The sequence below is a fragment of the Tenebrio molitor genome, chromosome 1 (assembly GCF_963966145.1).
Source record: "Tenebrio molitor chromosome 1, icTenMoli1.1, whole genome shotgun sequence".
Classification (NCBI taxonomy): Eukaryota; Metazoa; Arthropoda; class Insecta; order Coleoptera; family Tenebrionidae; genus Tenebrio; species Tenebrio molitor.
This window is the reverse complement of record NC_091046.1, coordinates 18,063,914-18,087,220: the sequence shown is the minus strand read 5'-3', so window position 1 is coordinate 18,087,220 and position 23,307 is coordinate 18,063,914. Positions and strand designations below refer to the sequence as shown.

Genomic DNA, 23,307 nt, shown 5'->3' with positions numbered 1-23,307 from the left:
CCACCCAGAACACTCGATATTTGTCTCAAGAAAATCCGCGGATAAATTTAACTACAAGAACGCAATGCCCTCAGAAATGTAATGTTTGGGATGGTATTTTTAATAATCAAATTATTGGGCGATTTTAGTAGTAAATTTAAACACAAACATATTTCGACATTTTGATAAATGTGAATAAAAATGTTTCTAATAACTTGACCATTTAACAAATGTTAAATTTAATCAATTTCTTAATGAAGTAGGTACCTGAAATCACGCAAAAACTATTTTTCATGTTAAATTCCTATGGTCAGGTTTGGTAGTTGACACTCGGTATTGAACACAGTTTTAGATTCACTGAGTTTCGGACAAGTGTCAAAGCAGGCAAGTTTTATTACTAAACCCAAGATTTAAAATGAATGGACTATATACTCCGTACTCTGATAGATTGCACGTTTTTTGACAGAAGACAGACACAGAAACTGGTTTGGCGGGAATTAATCTGCAGGGATACAACGGTTTTCTACATAACGTGAAACAATTGAGATGGAGAGTTTAGTATTTTTCACTGCTTTATGTTTTGGAACTAGAATTTAAAAACGTGCAATCTATCACCGTACGGAGTATAGATCATTATAATGTGAATCATAATTCCTGTTTTTGACACTAAAATGCGTGCGAAAAAGGTCCTTTTTTGTTCTACACTGTCAGAATTTGAGAATTTTCTCCTATGTGAACGGATTTTGATAAATGTCACAACTTGTCAAAACGAAACGTCAAGCTAATTTTAAAGATTTTAAGCGATTTGGAGCCTTTAAGGGGCTCGTCGAATAAAAAAACGTTGTATTCAACTCGTTCGTGTGTAAATTGGGCCTTTATTGGCACGCGTGGGCCTTTAAAACGCTCGTTTCACTCGCGTTTTAAAATGGCCCACGCTTGCCAAAAAAGGCTCAATTTACACACAAATTCGTCAAATAAAAGCTTTCAGGGTTGCTTAGGTAACAACCAATTCACCTACATGGCAACGAACAACAACAATTGACCATTTCTATATCAACGACTAATGACATAGATTAGGTACTTCGGAAGAGGTATTTCAATTAACTTTTTTTGTTATAATTTTCAGATTGTAGTGCGGGTATAATAAAAAATAGCGTATGATACACGTTTATAAGGGCCTTTAAGGCACCCAATTCCCATTTTTTAATATGTTGTTTGGACTTTGGACCTCAGCACCAAATTTGTAATTTCGAAAGACTGCATAGTAGCCAAAGAACAACAACATTTTCGCACTATTTTCAGTTTTTGCTCAATATCTCCTAAGGTATGAGTCTCATAGAAAAAGTTGAACTTACTTTTTTAAAACTAGATTAAATTCACTATAATTTGGGGCCTAAGTGAACTCTGTGCGTTCAGTAGCTTCCGACATACAGCTCTTCAAAAATTGGGTATTTTTTCCAAAAAGTGAAAAAGTTTTGTTTAGGTCTTTTATTTTATTAAATAGTATCGTAAAAAATACTCCTCACATGTGAAAAGTAATGCACTTGTAGTGACATAGTTTAAAATTTAAATTTGAATTACCCACCGCCACAATAGCGCGCCAAAAACGAAAGTACTACCGGACAGACGAGGAATTAAGGGAGGGGTTGGCAACACGGCAGGTAGAGGGTAGATAGGGGAAGAGAGGCCTAACGTCACTACATATCTAGTGACTTTAGAGAGGCCACTTTTTTGGCGGGTTCCGACGTGTGACGGTGTGTTTTTGCTTTTGTTTCGAAAAGAATCCAGTGTTGAGAGCGATCCATTTTTTTGAAACCGTGAGTTAAACGAGAAATCAATCCCGCTACCGTCCCGTTTATGTAGATATTTTGTGCCTCCTTTGGAGAATTAAACTTTTCAATGCACCCCCGAAAAATTAACCCGCGTTCGTGGTTTTTTTCCTTGATACCAGGACCACGTGGTAGAGGATATGTTTGTAGATATTATTTTGTTGCATTCTGTTTCTCTCGAGAAGCACCGAGTTGTTAATTTTAAGCGTTATCCCCTAGGTTTCTCCCGGAAGATGTAATTTTCAGGCAATCAATTAATTTCGCAAATTAGTAGCCATCGCCTGACTCACGTGCGTCCATTTTTGCCACCATTTTCGTTACGGCACTTTACCCGCCATTTTAGTTTAACCTAGCCAGCGATTGTAGCATTGGTAGTCACGTAGAGGAGGTGGCGCTATTTATGTTGTTACTTATATTTTTAATATTTTAATCTTTGTTCTGTTAAATTAAACTCGGGTTTTCCATGTGTCGCTAAGTAAGCACCGTTAGGTTTCGGATGAGTCAGAGTTAGAATGTTGTAGGTACGACCCTATAGGAGCTAGGTGACATTCGGGAAGTCGTGGGGTTAGCTAGTAAAGTAACGTGGGGTCAACGGTTAGTTAGCGGAAGCGGATCTAGGTCTAGGCTGAGATAACCGCTTTTGAATTCAAAACTAACCGCCAATGAAGCTATAGAATTACCGGCGTTCGGTACCGTCGGCGACCGCTTGGGGGCGTGGGTGAAAGTCGACAGGGGGATGAACGGCCATGTTTTTTTTTTGGAGGGCACTTTTTCTTGACCGCAGAGTAGTACAGAAGTACCGTGTATTTTTTCTGTGTGCTAATTGTGCGATTTTAGTTGGTTTTATTGAACTGGGCTAAATGTTGTTGTCCAGCTTCTGTTTTGAACTAGGTATGTTTGCGGTACTAAAATTATGTCTGTTTCGCGCGAAATGTATTTTAACTATCATGATGGTCGCACGTGGGTTGTTGATGTTCCCACCATATTGTATAAAATCCGCAATTATCTCGACCATCCCCATGTATCACGCTTTTAACATTTGTAAGCTTGTGAAGGAGAGTAAGGCCGCCTGGTTCTAGGTTTGTAAATTTTATAAAATTGCACGGATCACGTTTTTTGTTGTCAAATCTGGTTTTACAATTCACTAACTTTCCTAAAAGAAAAGGGCGCCAAGTTTTAGCGTGGGTCTGTGGCTTTTACTTTTTATAAGCGCACTCCCTCATTTTTGATCCCCTTCTAATTATTCCGAGTGACGCTTTTGGTGTGGCAAGCATCTAGATATTGTTCAACCCTTTAATCAAAATTGCAAAGTTTCCACTTTCCATCCCGGTAGCAACCAAATGTTTATATTTCAGGTGTCTCCGTGGGTTGTTCCTTAGTTAGGGATCTACTACATTTAGTCCCGGGGCGCCCTCCATATTATTCAGGGCGCCCCCCCCTTGTCGATGATCCGGCTCTAATAGGCTAGGGTCGACTGGACTGTGTTTTTTGTTTTATTGTTATGTATGTGTTAATGGTTGTTACCACCTTTCCATCCCAAATTGAAAGTGTTTCTAGATAGTTCTGTCAACAAATATTTGTCGCGTTTCTTCTTTTGTTTGCTTTTTTTCCAGTTTGCTGTAGCTGTAAATTCTAGACCTTACCGCGAGGGTCTCTCTCTGTTTGAGGGGTTTTGTTTTTCCTCTAACCTCCCAACGTTGAACACGACCTCGCGGCCCTCATAAAATTTGCACCCCAAGGGAGACCCAAAAACCTAACGCTTGGCAGGACTTGTCGAATGCTGGGTTTTACTCGAGCTCCATGGCACACTTCCGGAAATGTGATCAGGTCTATTTTCCCTGAGTCTGTGTAGCCTGACAAGCGCGCTGTGTTTTCTTTTGCTGTGGAAAAGTAATGTTCACTTCAACCGATGAACTTAGAGTACCTCAATTTGTTGACTTACGTAAAGCAGGTAGGACCTTTCCCTTAGCACTAAATCACGGGTACGCGGGAAATGTTAAAGTCGTAAGGATAGGTGCCACAACCCACCGGACCACCCAAGGCCACTCGCTCCTTCTATAGCGTATCTGCCGCACATTGTAAATTAACTTGAAAAGGAGAAAACATGCTAAGGTTCTCGTCTAGTGCTCGCTCCCGCTCGAACGGTCCGAAGTAACTGTTTGTTTGTAATGTACATGACCCTCCTGTTTTCTTTTGAATTTGAATTGTGTTGTTTATGAAATCAGTTTTGCTCAATTTTCACTAACTGTCCCGTCTACGTTGTCACTTCGGACTTGTTCGTATTTTTAGGAGAGGTTTTTAGCGGAGCCTCATTCGGGGGTCTGGGAGAATGGCCAGAGCTCACCATTTTCCTAGAGTTCTAAATGAGTAGTCTTCTCACATTTGAGGAGACTTGGGTGCCCTCTCCCGAGACGTTTTATTATTCATGAATCCCGGCGTTAACGAAAATGATAACTTTGAATAAATAGCTGGTTTTAATTATTGTGTTGTTTTATTTGCACTCTTCTGTGTGGTTCACAAACCCTGTTGGAACGAATCTGGTAATGTTTAATTTGTATTTAAAAAAAAACAGAACGTAGGGAAATTAACTAAGTACGATCACGCGCTCTTGGCCATTTTTGAATTTCGCGGGTGTTATTTTCATTGCGTATGTTGGTAGAAAAAAAAATGAGATGGACGCTTGGTGGGAAATTTGAATTACCCACTTGGTTCATCACAAGGCATTGCTTGATGCGGCTCTGGGATGTTGACGTGAAGCCCCGCAGCGTTGCTAGACCTGCTTCGACTACAATCATTTAGAATAAGCCTATACAACCGTTGCTTGATTTCAGACGATTCAGATTATTCTTCTGAGTCCCCTCGTGACCGAGAGTTTGTTACCACCAGCTTCTAAGCCCCCGATGGTGTACTATTGGGAGCAAAAAAAGTGGGACATCAATGTCACTGTCTTGACTTTTAACCCTACTTTGAATTGATTGACGTTGTCATTAAGTCATTAAGTACTGTAGGTTGTAGGGAATGAGTGTAAGTAAGAACGTAGTAAATATTTATTTAATGCAAAGTCCCAATCACAATTTACCTTTATCAAAAGAAGAACGTACTTGGAAAAGGAAAATACGAGTATAAAATAAATGTTTAAACTGTCAGCTAGAATAGTGTCAAATTTCTTTGATTATTTTTTCATGTTTATAACTTCCAATAGTTCATCAGCATTTTTGATTACATGTTCAAATCTGTCCAATTGTATCGGAAGTCAAAGTTATTACAGGCATTTTTCAATAAAAGGTATTTTGCGTCCCTCACTCATGTGTTTTATTTTGCGGTACTCTTCCAACTGGAACCCTCATCGTTTGCATTCCGAACTTTTCCGCCAAAATAAAAACACAACGTAGGGCCCTCCGTTTCGATGACGATCACCACCACACTTGTATCAGTTTTGCGCAGGTTCGAATATTTGGCGGAAAGAAGTATATTACAAACTTGAAGTATATTTGTTTAGGTTTAATTTGAACTCCAACGGGCACCTGTCCCCGCATACCTATGTATACCATGAACACCATTCCTACGGTCCACCGTGCTAGCACATTGCTGAAGATTCCACCGCATCAGCTTTCTGCTTCAAGTCTGACCACAGGCCGGACCAAAACTTATCGGATCGGCGGATTGTAAAATCTCCTTCTGTTAGCATCTTAAACTCAGTTGGATCCATCCGCAATTCTAGAGCCATCATATTTTGCAGATATAAGTGGGCACTCTTTGCGTAGAAATAGTGACTAGCTGAATGAAAAGTATCATTGTATGGATAGTATGCAGGTGAAGGGTCCAATCACCCGCACGCTCTGCCTGGATGGCAGATGGCTTCAAAAAGTGACGTGAACACTGTATCGTAATCAGTAGGTGGAGCACGGATGAATGAGAGGAAACTAATTCTTGAGCGATCAAAATCAAGACCACTTGTGACCTGCTCCACGAACCCGTTCCAAACGGGCATACTTGGAGTGTTCGACGATTTTCCATACAACCAGAACAAGTCTGGCGCTGAGGGTAGTATTTCACCACCAACTTCAAAGACCCCCTTTAAGTTGTTAACCACAAATACTAAATTAAGTTAAGATAACTTATTTGGTCGGTATAAGCCTCTATACGTGATGTTTGATGCGCTCAAAACTTGTTTTCATTGATTTTTCAAAAATTCCACTTTTCAACGTTCTCGGTTATATGCCATTTTTGGGAGAAGCATTGACATTGCCATTGAACCTGTAGGTGAGCGTCAGAGCATAATTTAAAGCTAAATAAGTATACAGGGTTATTCTAAATGATTGCAGTCGAAGTAGGCGTGAAAACTGAATGTAAAATTTATGGTTGCCGCTCCACATAAAAAAATCATCAAAATGATGTGTTAAATTGGGTGCAAAACAACTCAATATTTTTAAAATTGATTGTAGAACAACTGAATATTTCTGGATTCAATCGTTAATTTAACAAAAATAAATTAAATCCTCATCACCCCACTTTTCACCTAAAAAATGACAGTGACAGCGACACAACTGACAGTTCACATGAAAGCGGCAAAAACGTAATAACATGGGCATGGCCTACTTCGATTACAATAATTTAGAATAACCCTGTACTTCAAGTTCATTACCTATGACATTTCTGATGGGAGTAGTATTTTTGACGATATTTAATAAATTAAGTGACGCAAACAAAACTTTTTCACTTCTTGGAAAAAATACCCAATTTCTGAAGGTCTGTATCTCGAAAACTGCTGGACACACAAAGTTCACTTAGGTCTCAAATTGTAGTGAATTTAATCTATTTAAAAAAGGTGGTTCAATTTTTTTCTATGAGACTCATACCTTAGGAGATTTTGGCTACCACTCAGCGCGCACAAGTGTTTCGAAGTTGCAAATTTGGTTTTTTACTCTTTGCTGAGGTCCAAACAACATAATAAAAAATCAGAACTACATGACCTTTTGCAAGGTCGTACCCATTTTTGTGTCTGTATTGACTTATTTTTATTATTTTATTATTTTTCAAGCCTTATTTCGTAATGTCACGGAATTTCGGGCATCAGTTTTCTGTCACTTCAAAAAATTGCGATGTAAATCACTCTTTATTGTCAATGTGACATTCAGAAGTCAAATTTTGAAATTTATTTTCTATTCACGTCAATCGCATGTCAGTCAAAATCGTCGCAAACGGTAAAATTGAGGTTAATAATGTAAAGCCTATTTTACATTTTTTGACAGTACATTGACAGTGTGTTGCCCGAAATTCCGTGTTTCGAACTGTACCTACTATTCCGGACACGGAATCTTGGCCAACATTTTTTAGACATTTATTAAAAAAATCACTTTGAAGTTTTTCTTGTGAGATCAAAAAAAGTAGGGAAATGGCATTATCGAGTCAACAGTTGGGTTATATTCAATAAAGGCCAGTTCACACATATTTGTCAGTTAAATGTCATTTGTGGCCAAGATTCCGTGTCCGGAATAGTATGTACAGTTGATGGCAAAAAAAACGGGAAAAGAGAACTTTCCTAATGTGAATTTGATTTTGTCCATTTGACAATTAAATGTCTACTTGACAATACCGATAAAATAATTTTTAAAAATGTCATTTAATTTTGACCATAAATAATCTATTTCTCGTAAGGTTTCACTCTATGAAAAAATTGTAAAAATGTGTTAATTTTATTCTGACAGTTCTCGTTTTTTTGCAACCAACTGTACACTTCTGTTCATTGAAAAAGCATAGGTACACTTACATTTTGCTTGTGTAAATCAGATTTACGAGTACCTGATGTCACTGTCATTGTCACTGGCAGATAATTGAAATCATTCAATTTCAGTCGAATTAAAAGTGTACTTAAGGCCCCCTCAATGAAGAATGATTCTTTATTTTCAAGGTTTATTGTGGGTTCTTTAAGTCTGGTATAATAATATTCGTTTGCAAATTCTTACCTGATAAGTTAATATGGGTAAACATGGAAAACATGGAAATAAATATCAAGTAAATTTACACAGCCAAAAAGTTGCAAAAATCTCTCCCAAGACCCTGCTTTTCCGTGAACAGAAGTGTATGTACTTACACAAAAGATGAAAAGACTGATATGATTCTCATATATGGAGAATGTAAAAAAAAAGGTGCGCGAGCTGCATTTATTTACAGACGACGATTTCCAAATAGGCAACATCCATGTTTGTTGCAAAAACTTTTGCTCATAACTTCAATAAAGAGAAAGTGTCATGATTAATCTTATTCGCCAACCTACTTGGATTGCTAACTTATTTCGAATTAAACAAAAATCAAGTTCTAGGGGTTTCTTGTATTTTGGGTTGCATATATCGAAATTTTCATTGGAAATATCTCGTGAATAATCCTGTAGAGACCGATTCACATAACTTTCCGACCCTGACGAAATTTTAATGCAGAAAGTAATACGTTTTTCATTCATAACTTAATCCAAAAGCATGAATAATTTTAAACTTTTTTTTAAACATCTCTCACAAAAGTCTGAATTATAAAAATTTTATAGTGGTAGTTATTAATATTTATAATTTATTAATTAATATTAATATCGACAATTTTTTTTAAATTTTTATTAAATCATATATCAATACCTATAGTTTGCCTCAATTCTAAATTTCCACCACCTGTTGAATTATGTTGGCAAAATAAAAATATATATTTCTAAATTAGGGATTCTTATAACCAAAGTTGGCAATATAATTATTTTATAAACATGATTTGAAAACATTAAAATTAGTTCATAATTTTATTTTGCTTTTAGAAATTGATTTTCTACCTACTCACTTGCTGCATTTTAAAAAAGGTCTTCGTTCTTTTCCGTTATTCTAAAATTTTGAGTTGTAATAACGGAAATTGACAGATAACCTAACAAATTCAATCTCAATATCGACTCTTTCGTCATTGGAGCACATTTTAATTAATAAAAAATATTTCAGAATTATACAAAAATGATTTGTCAAGTGATTGTCAATAACGCCAGGAGTGTCCAGATTTCATAGTAAATAAAGGTATCAAGTAATTGAATAACGTATTACTGGCTGCATTTAAAATTCGTTAGGGTCGGAAAGTTAAGTGAATCAGTCTGTATATTTCAGTTACTTCTCTCATGTCAAAAAATAACACTGATAATGATTGATAGGCATCGTGGATCCAAATTGTAATTTTTTAAAAAAGTCTCGCAAAGTTGTTAAAATGTAATGTCGGTTGCATCGAAAATTTGGTCAGACTCATTATTCCTCGTGAATCACCCTGTATAATTATTAATAATACTATAAATGTGTCAACACACCCGATATAATATAAATGTTTTTTCTTTTGTTATTAGGTAGCTTATTTTATTATTATTAGTTAGCTTGTTTGTAGGAGTTTTGGTAAAACCTCTCTTCATCGTCTACGTCAGTATGACTGACAGCCCTTTCACAATGGCGTTAACGTTACGTCGATGTTAAAACGTTAATGTTAACGTTAGATCAAATTACATGTATTTCAGTACTTTTTATAAATTATTTCCGTTGGCTAATGTTAGAATGTAACGTTAAGAATCCAGAACATTTCTAGAACTAACGTTAACGCTAACAATATCATGGAACATTAATTTTCATCATAACGTCATTGTGAACCGTCCACAATGAAATACATGTAATTTTGAATTTCTAGATTTAACGTTAACATTAACGTTTTAACATCGACGTAACGTTAACGCCATTGTGTATGGGCCTTTAGGCTACACCGCACGTTTTGAGAGGTTTTGTTTTCCATAGCGGCCCCTTGTCTCTTTTTTTTTTTTTGTTGATCATATTGTGACTTAATGATTGTGGTATTTTTAATTATTGTTCGTTAAGTAAATTAAAATCAATCCTATTATCCTCTAATGATATAACTTTTTGAGGGTATCGATGTTATTGGTATTATGAGAAGAGAATTTTATTGTATGTATTACATATGTATTATCTATTCACTTTGATTGTGACCACAACGAAAAACATAGTAGGCGCTGTTTAGCTGTGTGCTGCATACGTTTTACACTAAATGTTTGTGTGGTGTGAACATGATGGAAAATGTCAGAATTGTCAAAACTTGACCATGGTACTAAAGCAATGATTTTTATGTATTTATCAATATTAATAACGGAAATCAATATTTGAAGTAGGAGAAACTAAAAACGTCTGTCTGATTCTGTGATCACGTCTGTTGAAAAGTGGAGTTATATCCAGGTACAGATTATTTAACGTAAAAACTTCGAAATCACCTCATGCAATTCTCGATATTAATGAAGAACGAAGGAAATGGTAATTTGACAGTAAGACAAACGCGAGAAATGCCTGGTATAAAGGTAATCAGAACTTTCAATTAGCATTGATTAATACAAATATTTTCAGATAAAAATTAATCAGACAGAAAGTTCAAAAAAATGATTTACAGGGAATGAAAAGGCAGAAGATATCAAACTACAACACTTACTAGCCAAAATGTACAACAAAAAAGCACAAATAGAGTTAACTTTATTGGTGATGTTCATTTTTGTGAGTTGTTTTCCCGTTGGCTTCAATAAACGTCTCGAAACAAGTCAATATTAACCGTTTGGTCCCAACTTTAAGAAGACGACGTGGCATTTTCTTTTTGAATTGTAAATTTTTTTTCCAAAACTCAATTTTATAGATATGCGCACAGTGTACGTTGAAAAACGTTTGCGCAAATCGTTCTCCGTTCTGTTTTCTGTGAGCGTGACGTTTCTGTCAAAATGGCACCTCCGAGAGTTGCCAACTGCGCCTGGATTTAGTGTTATCTAAAATTCCCTATCAATAACCTAGCAACTGAAAAGTTACTACGGAGTGGTCACAATCAAAATGAATAGATTATATGTGTATGTGCGATTGCCAGACCTATACTATATCGTCGAATTGAATTACGAAGTGTGTGTATCTTCGTTTACTTGGTAACTACCTAATTTTTAACCGGGATATGATCTAATTCAAAAGTTCAATTCTCTCAGTGTGTAGGTACACACAATTACGAAAATGGTAATGAACATAAAAATAAAATTGTTTTTAATTAATAAGACTTTTACGCTAAATAGTGTATATTTACAGCAAATTAATTTAAATCTACCCCAAGATAGTTGTTATAATTAAATTAATAGACGATTTTATATCCGTGTTGTTCGACCGGTTCCGCAGATACTGTAATTTCTGCTCCCGTACTGTAAGCGACTGGGGCAGGAATAGCAAGAGGAGCAGCAAATCTGGCAATGGGTGCAGCCACAGCCAGTGGGGCGGCGGCCACTGGAGCGGCAACGGCTACGTTGTGAGAAATGATAGGAGCTGAGTAGGCTACATGGCTGGCGATGATACCGGGTTCAGCTGCGGCTACAGCTAAAACGGCAGCAATAACGATCTGTAATGTTGCATAAAAGAAGTTGCTTTTTATGTACATATGTTATTTTAGACCAATTGATTTTTAACTTACCAGTTTGAACATTGTGAATAAAAATTAAGTGCTTAGTCTGGCAAAATATGCAACTACGCCGTTAATCGGAAGTTCGTAGCTTTTATATATCTTCTCCCTCCCTAGAATTTTAAGGATAAGACATGCTTAAAGTTTATTAAGTACAACATTTAAAATCCTGGGGCCGGTTATTTAAAGACCCACCCATACCAATGTCACCAGGAAACCTTCGCCGTATTTGTACGCTACTTTTTTTGCTGTCGAGTTTATTGTATTCATGGTGAATTAATTTATATCAAAACAATTGCGGCTGATAAGAATATAATTTCATAAATATCTTCATTTATTCACTTTATTCTGTGAATTTTTTAAAATAAATCTGTTATTTATAGTTTGACGGCAAAATAATCATTTTGTGCTAACGACTGTTTTGGTTATTTGGCGATTAATCTGACGAAATGTAGGTATACAGGTAAAAATGCATTTTAATTAAAACTAAAACTTGTTTATTGTTGTTCTAAGACGATAATGTTTAACATCGTAAATTATGTCGTGAAATAATTAGTTGAACGAAAAACAGTTGTTTTATTACCGGGTTCACAGCAACTTAAATGTCAACCTATTCTTGACCTTGCCAAATTTGTGGATTGACTCCACCCAGACCAATGATTTCGTTTAAGGTGTCTCACCTGAAGGCCTGAAGTTATTGATCACATTTATGTATAACTGGATTCTTTTTATAAATAAAAAAAAATAACATCTCATGTTATTTCCTTTCCATAATCTGTAGATACATTTAACTTAAATAGACTTTAATTAATAAAATAAATATACCGATAAAAATTAAAATAAAATTCTCGTTTTCACTACTTTTAGAATAGTACCTACGAAATATTTAGATGAAACTGATTTTATTTAAGTATGTACCAACCATGACCTCGAAAATATTCTGGGTGGAGTAGTCAAAAAAATACATATTTGACTTATAGAGATTGCTTATTACATCACTGTGACTCCATTTAGGAAATTATAAAACTACTTTATCATTAACATTTTCAAATCTAATGCATACGTACTAGGTTTAACTATTTCATAACTATTAATAGAATGATCACTATCATCGCAGTCAACCATCTTCCAGGGGTAATTATTATAATGTACCTAATAGCTGTTACCTGGATTGGTAATTAAATTTCCATCTTGAAGCTTGCTAAGGGCATTGGCGCGTCTTGGTCTCTGGGACTCTGGGCGCATTTTCTAATACATTAATTTAAAGTAACGCTTAAGGTATAAGATTATATGGCCCTTTAAAAGTATTTGACCGGAGATAAACGTCCCTTTTGTCGCAATTGCAGTAGGCGGTCAGCCCAACCATAAATCTTGCTTCAAGCAATTCTCTGTTGTGAATTCCAGAGCCGGCCTCAAAACAAATGCGTACCGATGAAATTATATTTATTTATTAAATATACAATACTATTACAAATCATCTTTACTGTTTTCAAGACACAAAGTACTAAAGGGAATTTCGTTACAATCACAAAATTTACAATAAACATCAAAAACATGTTCTATCACAAATTTTTAATCCCTGCCCTGAACCAAGGAAAAGGGATGCAGCTGCACGAGCCGAGACAACCATCTCAACGCCAATATTGGTTTCCATTATTGGGATATAATCCCATATAATCTTATACCTTAAGCGTTACTTTATCTAAGGTGAAGCTAAACTTGTTTGACAGATACATAAATTATGCATCCTGGGTTATCACATAAATGAAAGACCGTTTAAATTTTCAGTTTGGTAAATAAATAATTTGTTCAGTAACCAAGTTTTAACTCATCACTTTCCATTTTTAAAGACAGTAGCAAGGGACTATTCATCGAAGACGACTGAGAAATATCTCCAGTTAAACTGAGCATGTACTTACTTAAATGGGTGTAAGGATTTGTAAAAATTTTCCATAAACCTGCGAAAACTACCTCAACATCTAGATTCTAGAGGGTATTGAAATATGCATTTAAAAAAAAGAATATAAAAAATAGATTTAAAAAAAATACTTATTCAATTTCATGAAATCCATTATGGATATATCGTGTGTTCATTGAAATTTATTCTCAAAGATGGTGTTGATGAGTCGATTGTGAATGCACCACGGATTACAGATCACGGATCAGCTGTTTAAATCTAACCTCACTTTTTGCATTGTTTGTGTTTTTACTCTGCAGACGGACGAATGGAGTGGTGCCTTCACAATTGACTCTTTAACGCGAACTTTGAGGATAAATTTAAATGAACACCCGATAAAAATAGTGTAGATCATGTTTTACCCAAAAACATTCAAAGTTTATTGTGGAAGTTTTTATTTTCATAAACTATCCATCATAATAATATTTATTCTATTTTAGTCAATAATCGCCTTTATACGACCCCAAATTAGGCATAAATTGGCCTTTATGGCACAGATCTGTCAAAAATCTGCCAAGCAACGGTTGGTTTAATTATTCAAATAATGGTATTTATCAAACATTATTTTATTAAAGAAAAAATCATACACAGTAACCCTAACAATATCAAAATAGCATGGACACAATTTTTAGTTGATTTCGTTTAAGGAATACTAAATATTTGTTTGAATCTTTTAGAAATTATAAAATAGAATAAAACGTTGTATGTACCACGGGCTTAATTGTCGATTATGCCCATAATACATAAATAACTATTATTTTACTCATAGCAAAATCATAAATTTCGAAGCATAAACACGTATATTTTTCAAATGATACTGCGCACCCTAAATTGGCGTTGCAGATCCAGCAAAGAAGTCCATTGGTTGTTATTTATAAGGATTTGAGTTATTTAAATTTAACTTTCACTATTGGTTTTATTCAGTTAGATTGCTTTAAAATTTTGTTTATAATGCGTAGGTACGCCAACCTCCGACAAGAAAGTTATCATTTTCAATATCTTCAATAGTTGCAAAAAATGACATATGTGTTGTAATTATAAATAATAAGTCATATTTTTGCTGATGTTTTTGTACTTACAGTTAGTTAAATTTAAATTCCCGATAATTAAATTCGACACTGTTATAACCGAAAGAATAGGTATTGTAAATTAAAAATGAAATGAACATAATTATGGTTTTTGATAATTAATTTTTTTTATTAACTCAAGAAGTGATAAATTATTGCGAAATTGTATAATTTACCGAAATCCGCTGACTTAACTCAACAAATTAAGTACTAAATTTTTTGACAAATGCTGTCCAATTTTGAAAATCATGGCATAGTATATCCTGTTCACGTTGGATTGAACATAAGTGGTGCAAATCGCACACATTTGGCATTAACTTTTATATGAGTTGTCGTAGTAACAGGTCAGGTCATTTGCACCACTGATGTTCAATCCAACGTGAACAGATATTACCTTTAGTTTTATTTTTAATATCATTTTTCATTTTAAGCGCAATAATTTCACCTTTCTAGTGATTCCATTACCTTAGCTGTAAGTTAAATTGGCGAGCAGGAATCAGCAAAAACGTTGAATACAATGTTAATTGCTTGAGAATGCACAGACCGAGCACAGGCTGTATGTATTATTAAATAGTTATTTTAATATGAGTAGCCCTGTTAGATCACTTTTCAGGTATGAGGCCAAAATTTGAAGCACGAGGCGTCAGCCAAGTGCTGCAAAACAGGCCGAATACGCGAAAACTGACAGCGCGCGAACATTGAATAACATTTTTCGTGTTCGTTTAGGCAAAGTCTTAAAAAATTATATTTATAATCTCATGTGAAGGTTATATTTAGGATATCAAGTTCGTTATAGGTAGGTAAATAAAGTGATAATTAAAATTTAACTTTAATAAACAAATATTTCCATTTATTATAGCCTGTTCCAAAAATAAGATAGTCTGATGTCGGTTCAATATATTTTGTATTTACAATAATACACAATTAAATAATTAATTTACGACAATAATGCCATAAGTTTCAGTCGTTGCATTTACCATTGATTGAGATTTGATTGACGTATTTCATTAGTTGAAATGGCTGATGGTACATTAAAGGTCCTAGAAGCTATGGCAGGAGCAGCTACGGAGTAAGTCGAATAGGCTGGAGCTACGGCAACTGCAGCTGGGGCGGAAACGGAATATGAATAACCAGATACAGCAGGAGCTACAGCAGCAACTTGAGCAACAGGTGCAGCGGCAACAGCTGGGGCTACAGCAGCTACCCTGCTGGCAACAGCGGGAGCAGATACAGAATACGAGTAGCTGGATACGGCTGGAGCTGCAGCAGCTACTTTGGTGACAATGGCGGGAGCGGCCACAGAGTACGAATAGCTGGATACAGCAGGAGCAACGGCTGCGACTCTCGCAATAGGTGCAGCAGCTACGGTTGGGGCTACGGCTTCTACTCTGGTGGCAACAGGTGGTGAAGCCACCGAGTATGAGTAGCTAGATACAGCTGGGGCTGCAGCAACTTGGACAGTTGGAGCTACTGCGGAAAATTTGGCAACAGGAACGGCGGCTGGTGCCGACACAGAGTAGGAGTAGCTCGAGACAGCAGGAACGGCAGCGGCAACCTTGGCAATGGGTGCGGCAGCAACTACTGGTGTGCGTACTTCGACTTCGCTTACGACGGGTGTCTTGACGGGCACATCAACTTCATACTTTTTTACGGTAACTTCAGGTTGTACCTGAGTTACAGTTGGTGTGATGGTTTGAACGGCGCGGGCTGGAGCAAGGACTTGCTCTTGGGAGACGGTTTGAAGTGGGGTAGCTAAAGCTCCTAAATTAGGTTTGTAAATTTGAGAAGTATATCCGGTGACGACGTCTTTTTCAGCGTAGTGCACATTTTTGGTGTAGGCAGTTCCTGTGACTGGCACGGCAGCGTAGTGGGTGACCGCAGGGCCAGCTGTGAGCGTAGTCTTTACAACAGGGGCGGTAGCGACAACTTCAGCAGTTCTGACGATGGGAGTGGCAGCGTAGGATGTTACAACAGGACTGCTGATGTAGTCGGTCCTGGTTTGGTGGGATACGGCAGCAGAAACAGCTGGAATAGAGGCGGTGTAGGTTACAGGAACTGCACCATGTGTAATGCCACTTGGTTTGGCACAGGCGAGAGCCAATACTGCGGACAACACCACCAGCTTGAACATGTTGAAGGAGGTCTGTGTTGTATAAAGACTGATTATAAATTCACTAAATTCTCGGTTTTTATAGAAGCTTGGGTGTGGTACGAAGGACGGCGAAGTTGTCTGATGAGAAAAGTCCAGTAATGTAAAGCACGTTGACATTAAAATATTTAATTGATACTTCGAGCGGAACTTTAAGAACTAGTTTTTGGTTATTGTTACCTACGTTTTATGGATACCTACATAGCTATCTGAGTTCTTTTTTTTTAAGAAACAGACGTTAGTTCTAAATTTATTTTCTAGACCCAATAATGATATTCAGAATCTAAATTAGGAATGTAGTTCCATATATTCGACTTTACTCTGATTTTGTTAACCATTTAAATCGTCCGTAATACGTACGGTTGGCTTCAAAAAAAACGGGAACTGTCAGAAAAAGCTCCGTCAAATTTTATTAAATTTTTATAGTTTGAAACGGTCTTTTAGAATGTAGGTTAAAAAACTACACTTATGTGTCAGAAATGTCAGTTATGCAAATACAAATACTAGTGTCAAACAGACACAAAGTGACAAATTAAATTTCCAATTCACATTAGGTCAAATTTCAATTCCCGTTTTTTTTTGAAGCCAACTGTACATACAAATCAATAAATCATGTCTATGTTTCGTTATTTAATTTATTTGAACACATTTTTTATGTTTAATATTGGAGCATGCAATTTTACTGGTTTAGATCGAGAATGCAAAACTACTAAGCATAAAAAACAAAATAAAGTTCATAATAGTTATTTTTCTATTTTGCACCTATAACACAGTCACTACAACACTCAAACGGGTTTCGAAAAGCAACTCTTTTCGATACGCGTTTCAGGAACATTTACTTAAATTTTTAATGTTGGCAGGGACTCATAGTGAGTTGTTGCTACGTGATCATTGATCACTACATTTCACGACATTTTAAATTAAAAACTTACAATTGTTCGTCTATTTACCAGCGTTACCAACCCTTATATTTGCTAAATATAATTTTTTGTTCGACACTGTCAGAATTTGAGAATTTTCTCCTATGTGAACGGATTTTGATAAATGTCACAACTTGTCAAAACGAAACGTCAAGCTAATTTTAAAGGTTTTAAGCGATTTGGAGCCTTTAAGGGGCTCGTCGAACAAAAAAAGCATTGTATTGAACTCGTTCGTGTGTAAATTGGGCCTTTTTGGCACTCGTGGGCCTTTAAAACGCTCGTCAAATAATAGTAGTTAAGTATATGTCATTTATCAAAATCCGTTCACATAGGAGAACATTCTCAAATTCTGACAGTGTCGAACAAAAAACTACTATTTTCTACAACCGCTTTTTACAGCTTTGCTAATAAAATTTATACTTACTACAAAACGATCAGACATTCAAGTTGCCCCCTTGCGCTGGTCACTTGGTTACGAATTTTTGTAAAATTTTCCTTGGATGTTTTAATATTTTTTTACGATGAAAATCGCATTCATGAATCTACTAGAGGTATTTTCATATTTAGTGGCGGAAACAAAAGACTGAGAAATGTCACAAAATTCTATTGTCAGTGCCAAATTTCTCAAAGACGTTCGTGATTTCGACAGAAATGCAGCAAATTGGCAATAAGAAAGTTATTCATGGTCAAACTAGAGAAATTATTTGTAATACGTTTGATTATATGAGAATAACTTTTCCTTTTGAACCACTGACAAAAATTAAAGAACGGGTTTTTATTTTTGCAATCTATTTAGCGAAAATTTAAATTTACCTAAACATTCCTTTTTACGACGTTTATGAAAAATTTGACACTGACAATACAATTTTGTGACATTTTTCAAACTTTTGTTTCTGCCATCAAATATGAAAATACCTATAGGTATACTCTCGAGCGCCAGCGAGTGAGGATAGTATTGCGAGGTGGAAAATCGCACTTTGATCACGAATTGTGTATACCTACTATTTTTTCCAACGTCGCTTATTAAAATGAGTCTCAATTTTAATTTTTTAAAAATTATTTTACTCCCCTATTTTTTGAATCTTCCGGATCTGGAGTTTCAATTAATGCAAATAACAGTGTTTTAATTTTTTTTTCCAACATCGACTTTTATCACTCAATTTAGTGAGGAAAATAGGCGTTTGCATCACTAGCGAGGAAAATGGAGAAAGTAAACTCACTAGTGAGGAAAATTTATTTAACAATCTACTACATTAACAATCTACTACCTACTTATTAATATAAAAATTTAAAACACCGTTATTTGCATTAATTGAAACTCCAGATCCGGAAGATTCAAAAAATAGGGGAGTAAAATAATTTTTAAAAAATTAAAATTGAGACTCATTTTCATAAGCGACGTTGGAAAAAATAGTAGGTATACACAATTCGTGATCAAAGTGCGATTTTTCAACGCGCAATACTATCCTCACTCACTGGCGCTCGAGAGTATATCATGTATTGCTCGTTGAAAAATCAGGCACTTTCATCACTTATAGTGTAATATACTATATATTTATAAGTAGGTAGTAGATTGTTAATGTAGTAGATTGTCAAATAAATTTTCTTCACTAGTGAGTTTACTTTCTCCATTTTCCTCACTAGTGATGCAAACGCCTATTTTCTTCACTAAATTGGGTGATGAAAGTATCATTTTCATAAGAGATGTTGGAAAAAAATGTTAATTCGTTAGTACTGTGGGGTGTTCGGAAACCGGACGAGGCGAATTGTCTCCCAGAACGGCACAGATAGTTTTTCCAAGAGGTGAGTTGTCTCCCAACAAGAGGCGAATTGTCTCCCACTCAAATTAACCCTATGCGGTGATAATCTTCGTATTTTTAAGTGAAGATATTAAGTGTTTTTTCCAAATTTAATGCAAGTTTCTTTGTTTCGTTAACAAATATTTTTCTATTTATAGATAATCGATATCCTCATTAATTTGCAAAAAGACACTTCCGAGTATATTAAACAAAAATTAATAAACATAAAAATAGTAATGGAAGTTATAGTTTCTTTGATTTTGTGAAAAAGAACAAACAAATATTATTTATAAATATTTGGAGTAGGTACCTACATTTTTTATATGTATATTTGAATTCTTGAAGTTGTATTTTTTTATTATAATTATAACTTTGAATTATACACCGTGTTTTCTAAAATTTTTATTTGTATGTTCCTCCTTAAAAATTATCAGCTATTTCAATGCATCCAACTGCAATTAATGTACCTAGTCGTAATTCTAATGCCTTTACCTGAAGCACGGGAGACAACTCGCCTCTAACCCTTTTACAAGACTTGGGAAAAAAAGATTAGCGGGAGACAATTCGCATATGCCCTCGGAAACAAGCAAAACGAACGCGGGATGATAATGGAGCTGTTCCCTGAGCATTCAATTAAGTATAACAAAAGCTATCATCAAAATCTTTCAGTGTAATTGGCTTTAAATTCTTTATCACAGATCTTCTTACATTTATCGATATGGAGAAATGCGTCCTCGTCAAAGTGACCTATTTTAAATACATAGTTTTCAAACATTGTCATTCATTAATCGTTCCTTGGAGCCCTTGCTGTCGGGGAGAGACTCCGCCAGTGTTCACCGCTCTCAATTAGCTGTGGTCCGGTGCAGTGTTCCTTCTTTTGGGTTCCTTTTCTTTTCCGATTCAATGGAGTAGATATTTAGTGCGATTCTGTTTCAAAATTTAGCAATATTGTTATTGAACAACATTGATTTTGCATAGATACAACCAATCAACAGCTTCATATCGTAGCAACTACAACCTTGTTATATAGCCATATTGGTAAATTTTAAAACAGAATCGCACCAATTGTCTTTTACTTATTATTCACTTTATTTGACACTAATACATTTGACTTGACTATTGATAACTACTTCGCTACTTCTGTACTTCCTCTTCTTGTCTGATTTTTGGAATGGATGAAGTGTGTATTTATACAAAAAAGTGACTATTAGAATGTGGTGAACGGCGAAACATAATGGTGTTTTAAAATGCAATTAATGATGATCCTGACCTTACGCTAATTTACTTAAATTACAATTTTCCATAACAGTTCAAAATGAAGCCACGCCACCCATTAATGGGTTTATGGATCGTTGACAAAACGGCTGACACATGAAAAGAGATCCTTACAAGTCTGTTGACCTTTCCTTTCATTTTTACGATTCACTACACAATACCGGCTTGACCGAGAGGTGCCAGGAGTATCGCATAGGTCCGATTTAACAGGGGAGATAATTCCATAGTTCGCACGTAAAATTTTTGTAATGCTGTTCCGAGGAAAAGTGGCAAGCAGGATTGCACTAAAAAGGGGAAACATTACAGTACCTACAGTAATAAAGAGAACTAAAAATGTGTCGTAACACTCGTAACGTAATGTAAATGTGTAACAGTCTCGTATGAGACATCTATCTTACGTTATGAAAACTACAGTTCGTCGTGTTACAGTTACCAAATTATGTGTGGTAGCTTATTTTGTTGTATGTAATATATACTTGGAGATGTCGTTTTTCTTTTAAAGGGTTGAAACGCGTAAACCGTTTTACAACATTATCACTTTTGATAATTGATCTATCTATATACTTGGAATCTTCTAAACGAATTGGTATAATAAAAATCCAATTTTTAAATCTGTAACACTGTAACAAAAATGTTAATGCCTTATTAATTTTGCTAATAAGAAATTGGTACATAAAAGTATGATTTATAATAAAAAATATCTATACCTATATTTTTACTTTTAATAGTTATCGTAGGTATACTCGTACAGATATTGGAATATAAGGTAGTCCCTGTCATGCGTTTTTTGTTTTATGTATTAATTTATACGGTATTTATTGAATTGATATAAAAAATTTGAACTGGTTGTAAGATAAGGCTAATTAAGTCTTTATATTTTTCGGTGAACTCCACAATATTAGCCAAATTATGAAAAAATTAAAGATGAGCTTTTTGAGTAATTTCAAATTAGAATACATATAGGTACTGGAACTCTAAGAATAATAATAATTTTCTAATTCGTTTTTTGACAAAGTGTAAGTAGAAACATAAAGCATTAATTCAATAATAAGACAAAAAGATAAAAAGGATGTGGTTTATTTATTTTTTTCGAGGTACAAGAATTAAATATGGCGAAATAATCCAGATCAATTTGACCATTGCTTTTTGGACATGAAGATGACTATTTTCCCGCAGAACATCCACCGCATTACCAGATGAGAGGAGCGCCATGTGCAGCGTAAGTGGAAATCACTGGGGCGGCATGGGCGGTCACAATGGGAGCAGCATGAGCAGTGACAAGAGGAGCTGCATGTACTACGGGAGCGGCGAAGGCAGCACTATGTACCACTGAGCTGCTGTGATGACTGATGGAAGTTGGTACACTACCAACAATGGCGCTGCTGTACACCGTTGGGGCCAGGAGGCCAGGGCGAGCGGCGGCAATAGCCAAAAGAGCGGACAACACCACCAATTTGAACATCTTGTTTGTAGGTCTGTGTTGTACTGTGGACAAACTGAACTGAAGAAGACGATGGATATCAAAGCTTTTATATACGACGAAGGTGAATGTGCTACGCCCAACGTAAACCTTGTGTGGTTTACGATATTGCGGATGTGATACCTTAACGAAAAAATGTATCGACCTTCTGGGGTTTGGTAGGAAGAAGGGGCCTGTGTTGTTCACAATTTACGCAATTGAATGAAATTATGGCATGAATAACGTGGATAATACGTAACACTGTGTCAACACGGTTAAATTGCGATGAATAAGAAATACATAATACGTAATTATTCATGTGAAAGCACCTAAAATATTTTGTCTACGTTTTGTATGACAAAGGCTCATATTCCTTGTTTAAATCTCTAATAAAGTCGACCTTGCTCCAATTCGATGTAATTACGAAATATCCGTTTAGTATCTCAAAAAACCTTTTAATAACAAGATATTTATTGCAGATACAATTACTTTATTTTTTCAATAGTCTTACTATTATTTAAATAAAACAATTGCTTGATAAAGAAAAAGAATATTTTATTCAAAAAATAGAAATTACGCCAAAACGGCTAGAAATAGGCATACACTATGTCAATAAAAGTGGCGTTAAAATTAAATTTTACATTTATATCTAGTGTCAGAAATGGCAGTTGCCATTTAAAAAAATTAAATTTTCGACATTTTTTATTATCGATTTAAAAAAATTGCAGTAGGCGTATGAAACATTAAAAAAATGTCACTAGTAGCGCAAAAGATCGGCCAAACCTTTAGTAATTCAATAAAAAAAATCAATTATTTATTTCCAATAGTTCAGGAGTTGACATTGGTCAAAAACGATGACAGATAAGTATTGACAAAAGGACATTGTAAACTTAAAATTTAACCTAGAATCGAAATTTGAAATCAAAATGGGGCCTTTTCATTTAAAGAAACAAAGATGGCGTCCATTTCCGGTATTTCCGGAAGTGTCACCATTTTGAAAATATTTTATTTGAACTTGGAGCAGTCAATTATACAGGCTCTTAGTATAAAATAATTTTTTTTTGGCGTTATTTTCAGTAGCTTACGATAGTCAACTTTTTTTTTTTAAATGGACACATGTAGTTTTTTAGGCTCAGTCTGATAAAGTTTTTTTTTCTGAATCTAACGATGTATTAAAAATTATCGTTTGGTTCATAGCTGACTGAAAAAAAAATAAAACAATTTTTAATTGTGGTTCAGTTTATTATGAAATTTTCAAGTGTGCCGTGAAAAACAATTGGAATACAAATAGCAACAAATGTCAAGTGTGAGTTTGAAAATTTTCAGGTGCATTCTTGAAGAGTTTTATTATTATTTTCTTGGAAAACATAAATAATAATTAAAA

At 35.2% G+C, this 23,307-nt stretch overlaps 2 protein-coding genes across 2 annotated transcripts; both read right to left on the bottom strand.

Moving 5' to 3' along the window:
- Positions 1 to 10,874: 10,874 nt before the first annotated feature.
- LOC138139664 (larval cuticle protein A1A-like) lies at positions 10,875 to 11,465 on the bottom strand. The gene is made up of 2 exons (XM_069060033.1): positions 11,310 to 11,465; positions 10,875 to 11,237 (listed from the first exon to the last, which is right to left on the bottom strand). Exons 1-2 carry the CDS (start codon positions 11,319 to 11,321, stop codon positions 10,977 to 10,979), a joined length of 273 nt encoding a protein of 90 aa, XP_068916134.1. The 5' UTR covers positions 11,322 to 11,465; the 3' UTR covers positions 10,875 to 10,976.
- A 3,669-nt stretch (positions 11,466 to 15,134) lies between these two features.
- Positions 15,135 to 21,988, bottom strand: LOC138137448 (ice-structuring glycoprotein-like). Its single transcript, XM_069056857.1, has 2 exons — positions 21,657 to 21,988; positions 15,135 to 16,620 (listed from the first exon to the last, which is right to left on the bottom strand). The coding sequence occupies exons 1-2, from the start codon at positions 21,924 to 21,926 to the stop codon at positions 15,295 to 15,297; spliced, it is 1,596 nt and encodes a 531-aa protein (XP_068912958.1). The 5' UTR covers positions 21,927 to 21,988; the 3' UTR covers positions 15,135 to 15,294.
- Positions 21,989 to 23,307: the final 1,319 nt, after the last annotated feature.